The sequence below is a fragment of the Convolutriloba macropyga genome, chromosome 2 (genome assembly GCF_964194025.1).
Source record: "Convolutriloba macropyga chromosome 2, txConMacr16.3, whole genome shotgun sequence".
In the NCBI taxonomy this organism is placed as follows: domain Eukaryota; kingdom Metazoa; phylum Xenacoelomorpha; order Acoela; family Convolutidae; genus Convolutriloba; species Convolutriloba macropyga.
In genome coordinates, this window is record NC_134469.1 from 51,666,292 (window position 1) to 51,681,537 (window position 15,246).

The 15,246-nt window shown below is 35.5% G+C and overlaps 1 protein-coding gene across 1 annotated transcript in view; it reads left to right on the forward strand.

Moving 5' to 3' along the window:
* Window positions 1-6,641: 6,641 nt before the first annotated feature.
* The window catches only part of LOC142335339 (coagulation factor XI-like), a 74,531-nt gene continuing 65,926 nt past the window's right edge, over window positions 6,642-15,246 (forward strand). Inside the window, exon 1 of the mRNA XM_075383790.1 lies at window positions 6,642-7,292. Within this exon, the coding sequence (XP_075239905.1) occupies window positions 6,979-7,292 (314 nt within the window). The 5' untranslated portion in view covers window positions 6,642-6,978. The remainder of the gene's footprint in view (window positions 7,293-15,246) is intronic.

The window sequence follows — 15,246 nt, forward strand, 5'->3', positions numbered from 1 at the left end:
CAAACTGAAAGTTGATTTTCTTTGCTGGCACACTTACTGCACAATGGAAAGTTTAAAAAAGGATAATAAAGATACTGCTTTAAAAAAATCTTGTTTAATGATAACAGACGAACACTGAATAGCAGAAAACTTTTTTATCTAGTTAACGTGTTAAATTGGATGAAATTCGTTGAATGATAAAACTGCAATAAGAGGCAGATATCTGGGAACGGAAATTGATTATGAACTGAAATTTGTGTATTAACTTACAAAACATGTTCCAACGAGCTGCAAAATCAGCTTATATATCGTATCATAGGCGTGCATTCTTCAGTAACAACCAGCGATAACAGATCTATAAGACATACATTCAACCAACTTTTCAATGAGGAATTTAAATTACGGCACTGCTAACAAATCTGTTTTTAATCAAGATGAAAGAGCAACAAAAATGATAATTTGGAATTCTTTTAGGCTTTAATTGTATAAAAGCCTTGCTAATTTACAATAAGAATTAAATCTGCTACATTAGAGAACTGTATTTTTGGGAGCTATTGAAGTTAATGACAAAAATTTTGAAAAGGAATAAGAACACCTCAATGTTAATAATTTCACAACAAAAGGAGAAGTCTCAAAGTTTTTAAACAGCATAAGTAGACGGCGAATATAGGGAAACAGGGAAAAATTAACAACGAATAAAAAAATTGAAGACGGGGTAAGATTATTTTTGAGTAGATATGATTAATTTGGTAAGAAATAATTTGATATCTGTAGTAAGCTGGCAAATTTTCCGAGCGATTTGTTTTCTGGATAATTTGGATTGGGTAACGATCATCTCTTAAGTTCATTCTGGTAGCACTTTTATTCTGAAACAAAAATTGCCAGGGCTTGTTTCTACGGCGATGCAGCCATAAATCATAAATCATAATTTCCTATTTAGAGTAATGATGACTGAAATGAGACTCATCATTTGTTTACTTACCAAATACCACTCGAGGGTCTAAAGATCTGGGTGGTGCTCTCTCAAAAAGCTGTAATTGTTCTCCAATATGTACCTTGACAGCTTTATGCAAAGTTCATAATAATGATAGTTATTAAATTGGGCCAATTTGGAGGTTTTTGGGAGAGGGTCACTTATTTCGTCGAATACAGTTGGTCAAGGCTGGTTCAAAAAATTACCTACACTGACCCAGCGACAATAATAGTCTCGATGGAATGGCAGCCATGTCAGCTCTTGCTCAGCGATATAGCGTTGATTCTAAAGAAAATGAATCTGAGTGGTATTTGGTGTCTCAACAGGACGTAAACAAACATATAGAAAAGGTGAAAATTGTTAGCAGCTAATTTGTTATCATTTTTCCGGCCCCAGACAACTTTTAAAGCTCTTAAATGTTTTTGTAGCTAGTTTTTTGAGTTTTAGTTTAGAAGCGTTGGATACGCTCAGCAGTACATTTTAATTTTATTGCGGTATACGTTTCGCTTTAAATGGCCTTACAAACAGCGTTTCATTGAAAGTTTTAATTCAAATAATCCCTACGTCCTTTTGCTCCACGTATGTTACCAGGGCAACTTCAGGATAACAAAAATCAATTATAGACAAAACTTGATGGTTTTCCGCTCAAACCGTATAAAGAAATTAAACCATTTTAAGTGGTAAGATATCCCACTAGAAGAAGCTCTCAAAAAAGTTATTGTCAAACCATTACAGACATATAAAGCTTATTTCATATCTAACGTCTTTCTTCAAATAAAATTGAAAGCTCTCATTACCCCTTTTTTGCATACCTTTGAGGGGCTCCCACAATGATTTGTTCCCTATTATTTCTCCGTTGATTGATGAGACTCTATTTAAAGTTGAAAAATCTGGAGCGGTTACAACTTGACTTGGCCTCAACCAAAGTTATAGTAAAAAAAAGTAATTCAGTTATCCTAGCCTGATGGAGCGCATATGATTTTTTTTCCGAAAAACTGAGTGGCCAAAAAAGTTAAGAATCTATAGGCTTTATCAATTTTTGACAAAACTGGCCAAAACTTATTTTAGCAGGGTTTTAATAATAATAATAATAATTGTGGTTTCTGCGTAATCGCAGCGGAACAGCATTAGGCCTACAGTAGCTTGTTTTCAGCTGCCCTTTTGCTTATTATTCACCACATTTCAGACTGATCTTTTCATGAGCAGCATTGCTCTCTTTTTTTTGGTGACTATAGCCACTTTTTTTTGCGTCTGAAACTTTCACGTGGTACCATCATTGCAGCCAACATTGGTCAGGCTATGGTCAACATGAAGCTATGGTTAAGTAAAAGCTCATCCTCACACTCACAGCTTCACGGGATTGAACTCTCAATCATTGGCGTGTGAACCACACACCTTACCTCTCGGCTATCACGCGTGCGTAACAACTGGAATTGTTTGTTTCAATTTGATATGAAGATTGATATGATGGCTGAGATTGCTTTCACGTTTGAAAAACAGTTTTACGAATGCCAGAAGCGCTGTGGCCATTGGCCTCGTAAAAATACTAAAGTGCGTTTGAAAAAGATAAAAAATGAAAGGACAATACAAAATACTACTTTTAGACACTGCGATTAACAACAAACAACCACAATTGATCTCATAATTTGCAATAAAAGAAAGAGTTCGTATTATTTGTCTTCTCATTGTCTTCTATTCATTACGACGCAGAGGTACATCCCATAATTTCCACCAGCGTAGAAATCGACTGGAAATTAGATACATAAACTCTATAATTTATGTATTTCTATAATTTTCATTAAGAAGACAAGCTTAGCATCTATTTTTCACAAAAGTGTATCCATCTTTTTCGCGGAATTGAGACTTTCAAGTGGGACAATTTGTGACAAGTCCTGTAATATATTATTGTCCAATATAGTCATTAATTTTATAAACTGAATGTATCGATAATCCACAAATGTGCCCCGTTTGATGCACGCTTCTGACATGTAAAAGACGTTTCAAGTTCTATTGACTGAGCATGTGAAAGTGGATTAACGCTTTATTAATTGAGCATGTGAAAATGGTTGAAAAAGTTTTTAACTGAGCATGTAAAAGTGGTTCAAAGATTTATTAATAGGGCATGTGAGAGAGAGTTAAGGGTTTAATAATTGAGCTTACAAAGTAGTTTGAAGCTTAAAAATGTTCCCCATAGACTTGAGCTTATCATTTGTCACTGATATAAGATCGTATAGAAATCAAAACGCGTATAGAAATCACTATATTTATTCTTTAAATATAGTGGTACAAAACGTAGTTTATAGTCTTAATTTCTATCAAGATTTTTATATTGTTGAAAAATTAGAGAGGTAGTTGTAGAGAGGTAGCTGGGTTGAACCTAACAATTGGTTACCTTTCTAATCACCATAGTGAAACAAAAAAATTGCGAAGTGAATAGTCTTGAAGAGCTGCCACTCATCCATTGCTTTGTCCTAGAGATCCCTCAGAGGAATGGTAACGTCTAAAAAATCGCTATTGATGAATGGAGTAAATTTTCAGTAAAAAAATTAACAAACACTTTTGATTGAACCCCAGTAAATAGACACAAAAAATATTGAAGCAACTCAATTGAACAATTTTATTTGCTGAATTCAAATGTAAACCACTTTTTTGATGAACAAACAAAAAACAGTTACCTTTTATATTCAGAACCAAAAAACCCTCCTTTTTATCTTAGTGTATATCTTTTAATAAACACATGTCTATGATTGCAAAAAAATTAAAACGAATCAGTTGACAGAATGATTATTTGTTAAGTTTAATTGGAAACCACTCATTAACTGAAATTAGCGGAAAAAAACAGTTATCAATTCATAATAGAGTTTTGACAACAATCCCTCTTCCAATTGATTATGGACGAATAAGAGGAATTAATAAATTGCTACAGAAAATTTTTCCGTTTTCAGGGACTAAAATTGTCAACTGCAGCAAAATTGTTGTTTACATTATGGACTTAGTTGCTATCAAATAAAAAAGCTCTAGACCTTTTTAACATGATTAAAAACACACTTTTAGGCCCATTTGTGGGTTATAGATACATTCGAGAGACACAAAGAGAAAAATTCAGTGTGTAAAAGGCATACCTAAAAAGAGCGAAAAGTTTCACTCAATACGCTCGAACAAACAAGATATAAAACAGGTAACTCAATTTCTGGTTTGAAATTTTAAAACTTTTGCAAATATGTGAAGTGCAATTCCCTCCATGTTTGGTTGATTTTGCCAAAGTAGTATTGCTACATTTTCATTTTAATATCAAAGGTTGCATTTTGCCTATTTAAAACCACTTTATAGCCTTATTGGTTAAGCATTTAAATTTTGTTTAAGGTTTTTTAAAGCAGCATGTAAAAGGGGGTTAAAAATTAAAAAGATAGGAAATTGAAGAGAGCTTGTCATTTGTCTCTGATTTAACATCGCATAGAAATCAAATGCCGAAATGGTTTTTTAAATTATAGTAGCATAGACTTATTGATAATCTTTTTTTATATATCAATACTTTCATAATGTTAAAAATCTACTTAGAAAACTAGTTGTAGAGAGATAGTTGTGTAAATCTTAACAATTTCGGTTATCTTTCAGAACACCAAAAGACAAACAAAAACACCTGGAAATTGAATGTTTTCGAAAAATGCATTGTCCTAAAAGAAACCAGGGGAAGTTTTCATTTAAAAAAATCAACACGGAAGAGTGCCTCAATATCCTAAATAAGCTAAGTTGTCCATAAAAATTTTCATCGTGGCAAATTTTCCTACTTTGAGATTTTCGGAAGTGTGTCCACGTGTCATTGGTCAAAAATATTGAATTAACTCATTTAAAAAAACTTTATTTGGTAAACACAATTGAAAAACCACTCATAAATTGAAATAAGCAAAAAAAACAGTAAAGTTTTTTATTAGATTTTTTTAAAAGACCCAAAAATTAAATCTTATTGATGTGGACAAAAAAGAGGAGTTAAGAAGTTGCTACAGAAAAATCCTTCATTGTGCAGAGACAATCATTTCAGTGAAATTGCTGTTTGTTTTATAAACTTAATTGCTATCAATTAATAATGATTTAAATTTTTTTAACAGCTCAAAAATGCATTTAACTAGGCTGAATTGTGAATTTTGATACAATCAATAGCTATATAGAATAACGCTTAGTGCGTAAAAGGGATTTTCAAATTGAGCAATAAAGCTTTATATAGCTCGCTAAAAGTAGGATACAAAACTTTTATCTCATTTCAGCGGTTAAAATTTGGACATTTTTGCCGAAAAGCGTAGCGCATTCCCTTTCAATTTTGGATTCAATTTTTGCAGTATTGTAAAATTTTAAATGTATTAACATATGAGAAACAATTAGGAGATACATATTTCGGCCAGATATACCTGTGAAGATTTGGGTCTACGTCTGTGGCGTAAGGTTTTCTGTGCCAAGCCTCGATCATTTTCTTGTGGTTTCTATTTTGATGTAAAACATCGAAACAAGGATGTCTCTGATCATGTAACTTCCCTCTTTTTGGAGGTCATAGAAAAAGCAAAATTTAGCAAAATTTGTCTTAGTAATAATTAAAAAGATTTTACCAGATAAAATGTTTACGTCGTATAAATGGTACATAGTTTTACATAGCTTTCAACAAACATTCCAGTTTGCTACTGATTATTTTAGCAGAAATATCGAAAAAAAAGTTTTTTTTCATAGCAAGTACACCAAGTCGCTTATAACACGAATTACACTTGAGGATGTTAGTAAAAAAAATCCAACATAAGTTGTTTTTAAAATAGTGTTATGTTCACAAAATGATTTTTGGAAAATTTGAAATTGAGCGTTTCAATGGTACTGATTTTTTGAAAATACTTTTACAAAATTTACATTGATATACCATTCATAAAAGTGTTAAACCTCAATTTGAGCTACTAAAAGCTATGAAAGATTTTTTTGATAGGATACTTATTTCAGATGCGACGGGATGAACGTTTTCGTTGAATTATTTGTAAACTGGACTCCTGCCAATTTTAGATCTCATCCGCCCCTGTCAATTTTAGATCTCACCCGCAGAACTGGCAATTATTAGATAACTCATGGTACAAATTCTTTGGCTACCAAAGTTTCGAGCCAGAGAGCTTAGTTTGAAAGATTGATCTTAGACTGAAAGATTTATAAGCCCAATTTTTTGCCCTAAACTTAGTGTTCTAATTGAGGACCCTGAGTTTAGGTCTCAATAATAAAATTAGTTAAAAATGTTTTCACAGTTGAATCAAACCTCTATAAACAATCGGCTGCTTCGCTAACGGAAACGGAGACGTTTGGTTTAACTCAACGCCTGTAATTTTTAAAGAAAAATAGTTTTTCTTTCACTAATCTACAAAATTTTACTTTTAACTTCAATTTCAAATGCAATTTAACACTTTGGTTCTCTAAATACGTCTCAACAATATCTTAGTTCCCTCGCGCCTCGTGCCCAGCTTTCTAGCGCAAGCGCCCTCGTGTCAGGGCACTAAATCCCTCGGGCGACTAAGATTTTGTCCTAACATATAAATAGCAGCATTAGCAACATATAAATTAGCAGCATTCTATATAAAAGAGTGGTTGAAGAAGACAGTCCAATCCCAAAGCAAAGTTTTGCCGTTTTTTTCAGATTTTTTGTACTCTTCATCGGTGTGCTATGCATCAACTTGTTATCGCTACGAAAATTGATTAAATACAAACTAAATCAGTAAATTCATTACCTCTTGGTCTGAGCCCCTAACTATCGATTACGCTGGGTTGCATGCAAGATGGATGCATGTCATTTTTCATTTCACACAAACACCGAAGTCAGTATAGTTCTCGTGTGAGAAGGCACTAATTACTTGATGCAACACAGATGCAACAATGTTAAACTTGACTTTTTGCAGGAACTTTGGATTGTGATGATCCTTTTGGTTTTTTTTCAACAAAGCGAGGTTCATTTTTTATTTTTGAATTCAACTTATTATTCCAATAATTAACAGAAAATTCAGAAAAACTGAATGTTTTTTTCCAATATGAGAGATGAAATACTTCATAATGTTCTGTTACTTTCATTATTATTGCATAGTTCAATTACGGATTATTCTTACTTTACAGAAGAACAAGGCACAGTTATGAGAATGGGCTTCTATGACCCTGATTTGCGAGCTAACTTTTTGAAAGCCAATTTGATTTGCAACTCGTGCAATGGTTTTCTGTTGGGGGATGATGTTGGATGCGAACTGAATAGTTCTTTGTCATACTGTGGTCAGAACAGAAGTGAACTCGACTATGTGTGGCAGAGTGCCTATTTCACTAAATCAGGAAACAACGGGTAAACAACTTGAACGTTCTGCGATTGTTTTTCTGTCCCCTTAAGAAATTGCCCAATAATTAAAAATCCGAAACTTATTTCTCCCAACCCACTAAGTTATATCATTATAGCCCCGATTTTATGGTTTATTCGCAGTAATGGGGTGCTATGCGGTCTATGCTCGCTGCTAAACTGTGGGAACACAGTGTGAGGTGCTCGAAATATGATTTGACTATTATTTGTCTGAGGGAATACCATCCGAATCGTGAATTACACGGTCTGGACCACACATTTGTCGCGCTATTTGGAGTCATAGGAACGCAATGTCGGATCATAGGATCGAATAATTGAATCCTAGTCCCGATACTTCTGACAAAATTGCGTTAATTCGAATCATGAGACCACTCTTTTAGAACATGTTCCCACAAAATATGGAATCATGTTTAGCTAATTTTGAAACATAAAGCTAAAATTCGCACATACGCGAATCCTAATCTGATTCCTTCTCTCATGATCGCCTAATTTGGAAAAATGGTTAGAAAAAATTACACTACGAGCAAAAAATTTTGACTAGTTTTCTCAGAAAATTACCTAATATTGAAATTATTCATAACTATATAGGTTTATCATAATCTATTTTACGCTTTAGGTATCACTCACTGTCACGGATAGAGTTAAAAGTTGGTAATCAGTCCAACTATTCAAGAAAAACACAATCAAGTGAAAACAAAGGAGTCTAAATGGGAAAGATCTACAGTTTTACAATCCTATAATTATATATATATATATATATATATATATATATATATACATATATATAAATGTATATATATATATATATATATATATATATATATATATATATATATATATATCCTTGTTGACCAAAAAAAACGCAAAATTGAAATATTATTTTATTATTTTACATTGTTAATTTGCTTTTTTTGAGGTCAATATGGACAGCATAATTTAGCTGTTTCGTTTCATTTTTATATCAGTCGACAGTAGTGATGTGTCTTTCTGGTCAAACTACGGGGGGGACGTTAGTGTCTTCCCGTTAACACTACGGGGGGACATAAGTGTCTTCCTGGGCAAACTACAGGTTGGGACACTTGAAATTCTTTCTCCTTATTTCCCGCAATCATGCATGAAACTAATCTTAGGAAAACATTTTCGCTCAACTTGCGTGACTGGTTTGCGCTTTCGGCTGGAAGCCATTTTAACTACCACCGCTTTTGCTTTGAAAGTTAATTCGTCATATGTCTGTGCCAGGGCTCTTTAATCTTGTTTTGGTCTGATTCCATTTCAAAATTTTACCCACAGCTATAAAAACCTACACACACAATACAAGAATACGAATCCCAAATGCCACCAAAGTGTCACACCAAAGTGCCACCAAAGGGACTTCTTTCTGTGTCACACCAAATTTTTAAATTTTGAAGATCTTTTTACTCATTTCGAAGAAATACACTCCAACAATTTTAAATATCAATGTGAAACCTGCAATCGGAAATTTTAGCGTTTAGTTGACACATGATACCACCAGTGTGAAAATTCAGCAATTATTGCGTCCCCTCTAATTGCCCAAAACCCTGTTTTAAGGTTGAAAATTGGCTTCAAACTTTTTTCCCAGCAAAATGGTTTGACTAATTATGTTAAAAATCATCCACCCTTGGAAATTATTCTTAGTCGTCTTGGAATCCTAAAAAAACGACGTTAGAGAAACCTTTTCATTGTCTTCTTTTTACAATAAAGTTTTATTTTTTACATTAATTTGTATTTAGTTTATATGAATGCTTTTTATAATTTGTTCATATACTTCAACTGCAACTAAATGTACGCTAAAAGTTATCATCACTGCTTGAATTGTAAAAGACTAGACGTCTGCGTTTTGGTGTTGGTTCTATTATAAGACTATTACTTGAAGATAAATCGGACATATCACTATTATTGCTTACTTCGCTTTCAACTGCTTCCATTTCAAGAAAAGAACTGTGAAGTGCTGGCGGGGAAATTGCGTAGGGTTCATTCCAGTCAACAATTTCTAGATCAGGCTCACTTTCTGAATAGTCTGGCTGATTGAATCCTGGATCGGGGGAGAAAAACTATTATTTTCAGATATCACATTTTCCGGGGTTGGTTGTGAAATTGAATCCAAGTTAATTTCGTTTTCTGACTCCCAATCCCAACCATTTTTTATAACATCGTGAAATGCAATTTCTCTAACTTTCTTATGTCCAAATGGTAAGGCATTTATTGGGTCAAGGTAAAACCACCTGTCACAAAAGTTCGAAAGCGCAACGTTGTTTTGTTCCAGTGTCATCAACTGATGTTTCTCTGATTTTTTACGCGGACAATTTCTCCGCTGTTCAATACTTTTTTGAACACATCGTGCTTTAATTTCTTTTGCCTCTCATGTGCTATTCTCATTCCACTTTTCTTCTGACCGTCTGAAAGAACATTACAATCAATCCATTTTCTATTTTAGCCTATATGCTTTCCTAATCTAGGCTCCAATGTTCCTGTTATATTATAAAGACACCTTCAAGAATTCAGTTAGTTTCAAAACTGGAATTTGTTTTAATAAAACATAATGTTACACAAACACTTCGCTTGTGTTGAATACATTTTGGGTTTCAAGCCACAGAACTCTTCCATAATCACTACTGCCAGTTCGTCTTTGAATTTGAGAGTTACCATATGATTTTCTGTGTTGTACGATGCGTTATCAGAAGGGTGATCGGAGAAATCGATTTCTGTGTTGACTTCTGCTCGTGCCAGCTCCTCATACAAACCATCACAATCAACCGCATAGGTATGTGAGTCCGTATCAGAGTATAAAAGTTCACACATGAACAACTGTTTCATATTCTCGTAGTGAAATCGAAACATGAATGCATTAGAAAGATCCCGAATTGAAGCAACAACTAATGTAGGTTTCACCCAGTTTATTTTCGGTTTTCTTTTTGTCACGACTGCCATTTATTAAGAGTTTTAAAAAAATTCATTTCAACCTATTTGTGTGGTTGAGGAGAGCCAGTTCATCTTGGACCAGGAAAGCGTTAACTTGGTTTCGCATGCTTTCACAACAGTTTCCAAAAGCAGAGTTGTTCATGAGTTTGAAGAAGTTTTCAGCAAATTTACCGGTTGCTGCTTGCCGCAATCTTGTGTTCAGATTGATTTTTTTTGCCATCAAATTTGATTGTCTGAACTTGAGCACTTCGTGCAGTTTTGAGACAGTAAGACCGTTGCATCAATAAATCTTCAACGTTACATAGCGTAGTGTATAACCCTTCTTATCATAGAGTGTTTGAAGCAGTTTGTTACACTTTGAAACTTTTTGAAGATGATATTCTTCCAAAAGGTCCAACTGGTAACTACTCAACCACATGCTGTCCACAGGTTCTCGGGTAGGTGACATTGAAAACTCTTGGTGAGCATCGTGAATTGAGTCGGGGTAGTCCAAGTCGACGCATACGATATATCCAAATTCAGCGTCATCTGGAGTTTGCAAAATTTTTTCAATCGTCATTTTTTTTGTCCGTTTGGAAGGAATTGAGTGGCAAGCAGAAATCCTTCATGATCCCACCATAGAGGTTATTAGCATCTATGGTGAGACAATATGTTAATTTCTGAATGTCATCAAAACTTTCCAGATCTTTGTTGTTTGGCGTAACAGTAAAAGTATATCGAAACTCTCTCCAGGCGAAGACTGAACTAGTTTATCTAATGACGAGTGCATGAAGCGAGGAGCATCGATAAAGCGAAATTCATCTTATATGGGTATGACGTTTTCGTTTTTGTCAACAATATCTTTGACCCAAACTTTAAAGCCAAAACTGATATAGTTCTCATCAGTTTGAGGAATTATTGAAAATTTATTGTTAGGGTTGCAGTGATGAAAATTCTTTACAACATGATGCAAGTCATTTGCTCACAAATTGCGTGCAATAATGGCAACGAAGCTTTGTGTTCTGCGCTGTAGGTTGCACTTTGAGTTAGCCTAGCCAAGAAACTGTTTTGAGACATGGCAGTGATCCGAGACATTTGCGCTGTTCACAGAAGAAGTAGTTTCGCATATCTAATACTGAGTCGCAAGCTCTTTTGCTTTTCCAACGGCTCCGGTGAAGTACTTTTGTTTTCGCTTGTTCTCTTAGATATCTTTTGCTAGTGTCTCCAATAGCTTGACAAAAATTTGCATGCAATCTTCCCCTCTGTACAGATGAAAGAACTTCAAATTTGGACTTCCATGCGAAATGGCTACACAACAGTAACAGCTCGGAATGTGTTTGTCCACGACACGAAATCCTGAAGTCGGCGGATTTTGTTCAACTGATGATACCAGTACAATGATTGACTCTAGGTCAAAATAGACAACCAGTGGAAGAGCTGTTTTTGCTTGAATTTTTTTGAAAGCCAGACTGTTGCTGTCTGGCTCAGGTAGCATAACTTGACAAGTTTAAAATTGAGAGCAACATTTTTTCGTGTTTTTGAAGCGTTTCGTTGTTCGAACAAACATGAAAGCAGTTGCGACAGATTTTCGCGCGTGCATCAATCTGCCGCCCTTGCACTTTTCTAACTAATTTTACCAGGTCCGTTATTAGAACGTAGTGATAACGTTTACCGTCAGTTATCATTAGGAGATCAACGACAAAACGACAAAATCAGAGTCGTGCTCTAAAACGCGGAAAAGATACAATTTTTTTCGCATCAAAAAATCTTTACTTTTACTTCCTTACATCTTTCAAACGCGCTTATTTGGTCAATTGGCATCGGCATCGGGAAAAGTCCTACTGCTTGATGAGTTACAGGGTTTGAGCGATGATATGTTGTGGGGTTTGTGTTTCTGCTGTAGCGATCCCCAGGTTGCGTGAGGGGGCAACCTTTCCCCTGCAAATGGTAGGCAGTCGTGGAACAAAACAAGGAACTGTTTCGCAAGTTTAAAATTTCGGATATTGAGCAGGCATTTTAGAGCATTTAGTTCAGATGGAAGTGCTATATAGGTTGATCCCCGAGTAGGGTTGAATTTTGCAAATCGAATTTCGAGTTTTTCCTACCTTTTCAAAAATCCATCCACTTCCACACTTCCACTTGTGCCATACCTTGAAACCACGTTTACAATATGCTGCACCGACTCAAACAACTGCTGTTCGGACATACCATCCGTAAACACAAATTGAATTTCAGCGCTAGCTTAAATTGTACCGTGTTTTTCCTACTCATTAACCCCCTTAGTGAGTGTAATACTTAGAGAAAATTTAACTTTCTGAAGACCTTAAAGTGTCTTCTGACGAATAAATTCATTGATGTGATATTTCGATGAGATCATGAAAGACAAACATCAGTGCGATTATTACCTTCTATCTCTCAGATCTGAAAAGAACTGTGAAGTGCTGGCGGGGAAATTGCGTAGGGTTCATTCCAGTCAACATTTTCTAGATCAAGCTCACTTTCTGAATAGTCTGGCTGATTGAATCCTGGATCGGGGGAGAAAAACTATTATTTTCAGATATCACATTTTCCGGGGTTGGTTGTGAAATTGAATCCAAGTTAATTTCGTTTTCTGACTCCCAATCCCAACCATTTTTTATAACATCGTGAAATGCAATTTCTCTAACTTTCTTATGTCCAAATGGTAAGGCATTTATTGGGTCAAGGTAAAACCACCTGTCACAAAAGTTCGAAAGCGCAACGTTGTTTTGTTCCAGTGTCATCAACTGATGTTTCTCTGATTTTTTACGCGGACAATTTCTCCGCTGTTCAATACTTTTTTGAACACATCGTGCTTTAATTTCTTTTGCCTCTCATGTGCTATTCTCATTCCACTTTTCTTCTGACCGTCTGAAAGAACATTACAATCAATCCATTTTCTATTTTAGCCTATATGCTTTCCTAATCTAGGCTCCAATGTTCCTGTTATATTATAAAGACACCTTCATGAATTCAGTTAGTTTCAAAGCTGGAATTTGTTTTAATAAAACATAATGTTACACAAACCCTTCGCTTGTGTCGAATACATTTTGGGTTTCAAGCCACAGAACTCTTCCATAATCACCACTGCCAGTTCGTCTTTGAATTTGAGAGTTACCATATGATTTTCTGTGTTGTACGATGCGTTATCAGAAGGGTGATCGGAGAAATCGATTTCTGTGTTGACTTCTGCTCGTGCCAGCTCCTCATACAAACCATCACAATCAACCGCATAGGTATGTGAGTCCGTATCAGAGTATAAAAGTTCACACCTGAACAACTGTTTCATATTCTCGTAGTGAAATCGAAACATGAAAGCATTAGAAAGATCCCGAATTGAAGCAACAACTAATGTAGGTTTCACCCAGTTTATTTTCGGTTTTCTTGTTGTCACGACTGCCATGTTTTTATTAAGAGTTTTAAAAAAAATTCATTTCAACCTATCTGTGTGGTTGAGGAGAGCCAGTTCATCTTGGACCAGGAAAGCGTTAACTTGGTTTCGCATGCTTTCACAACAGTTTCCAAAAGCAGAGTTGTTCATGAATTTGAAGAAGTTTTCAGCAAATTTGCCGGTTGCTGCTTGCCGCAATCTTGTCTTCAGATTGATTTTTTTTGCCATCAAATTTGATTGTCTGAACTTGAGCACTTCGTGCAGTTTTGAGACATTAAGACCGTTGCATCAATAAATCTTCAACGTTACATAGCGTAGTGTATAACCCTTCTTATCATAGAGTGTTTGAAGCAGTTTGTTGCACTTTGAAACTTTTTGAAGATGATATTCTTCCAAAAGGTCCAACTGGTAACTACTCAACCACATGCTGTCCACAGGTTCTCGGGTAGCTGACATTGAAAACTCTTGGTGAGCATCGAGAATTGAGTCGGGGTAGTCCAAGTCGACGCATACGATATATCCAAATTCAGCGTCATCTGGAGTTTGCAAAATTTTTTCAATCGTCATTTTTTTTGTCCGTTTGGAAGGAATTGAGTGGCAAGCAGAAATCCTTCATGATCCCACCATAGAGGTTATTAGCATCTATGGTGAGACAATATGTTAATTTCGGAATGTCATCAAAACTTTCCAGATCTTTGTTGTTTGGCGTGAAGAGTCTTTTTGTGTATACTGAGGGCATACCCCCTCCCAACAGTTGTTCTGCTACGTCAAGATGGTTGCGATCTATGAGAAGCTCCAGGTCGGGGTGACATATCTTCAGAAAGGCATCGGCCGCTAATTGTGGTGCTAATAGATATTGAGCACACTCCAAGCTGTACGAGTCCAGACGGACTGCTCGTAACCGTTTAAACCAACGGGCGAGCTGGAGGTTGTCGACTGTCAAGTACAGAATGTGATGGTAACCCATGCTTCTACATTCAAAATTTTCGAAGATCAGCTTTGCTTTTAAGTAGTCGTCTTCCGTTATTGTGACTTTTCCTGATTTGAGCTTGTCGAACCAACACTTCTTAGGCGGCAATTTTTTTAGCTTGAATTTTCTGAAGGTGTCCATGTAGGAGTACGGGTAGAGTCCTTTACCGTGCAGTAGTTTCACATCATTTTGATCACAGTATTCAAAATGGTTATCGAGTATATCGAAACTCTCTCCAGGCGAAGACTGAACTAGTTTATCTAATGACGAGTGCATGAAGCGAGGAGCATCGATAAAGCGAAATTCATCTTATATGGGTATGACGTTTTCGTTTTTGTCAACAATATCTTTGACCCAAACTTTAAAGCCAAAACTGATATAGTTCTCATCAGTTTGAGGAATTATTGAAAATTTATTGTTAGGGTTGCAGTGATGAAAATTCTTTACAACATGATGCAAGTCATTTGCTCACAAATTGCGTGCAATAATGGCAACGAAGCTTTGTGTTCTGCGCTACAGGTTGCACTTTGAGTTAGCCTAGCCAAGAAACTGATTTGAGACATGGCAGTGATCCGAGACATTTGCGCTGTTCACAGAAGAAGTAGTTTCGCATATCTAATACTGAGTCGCAAGCTCTTTTGCTT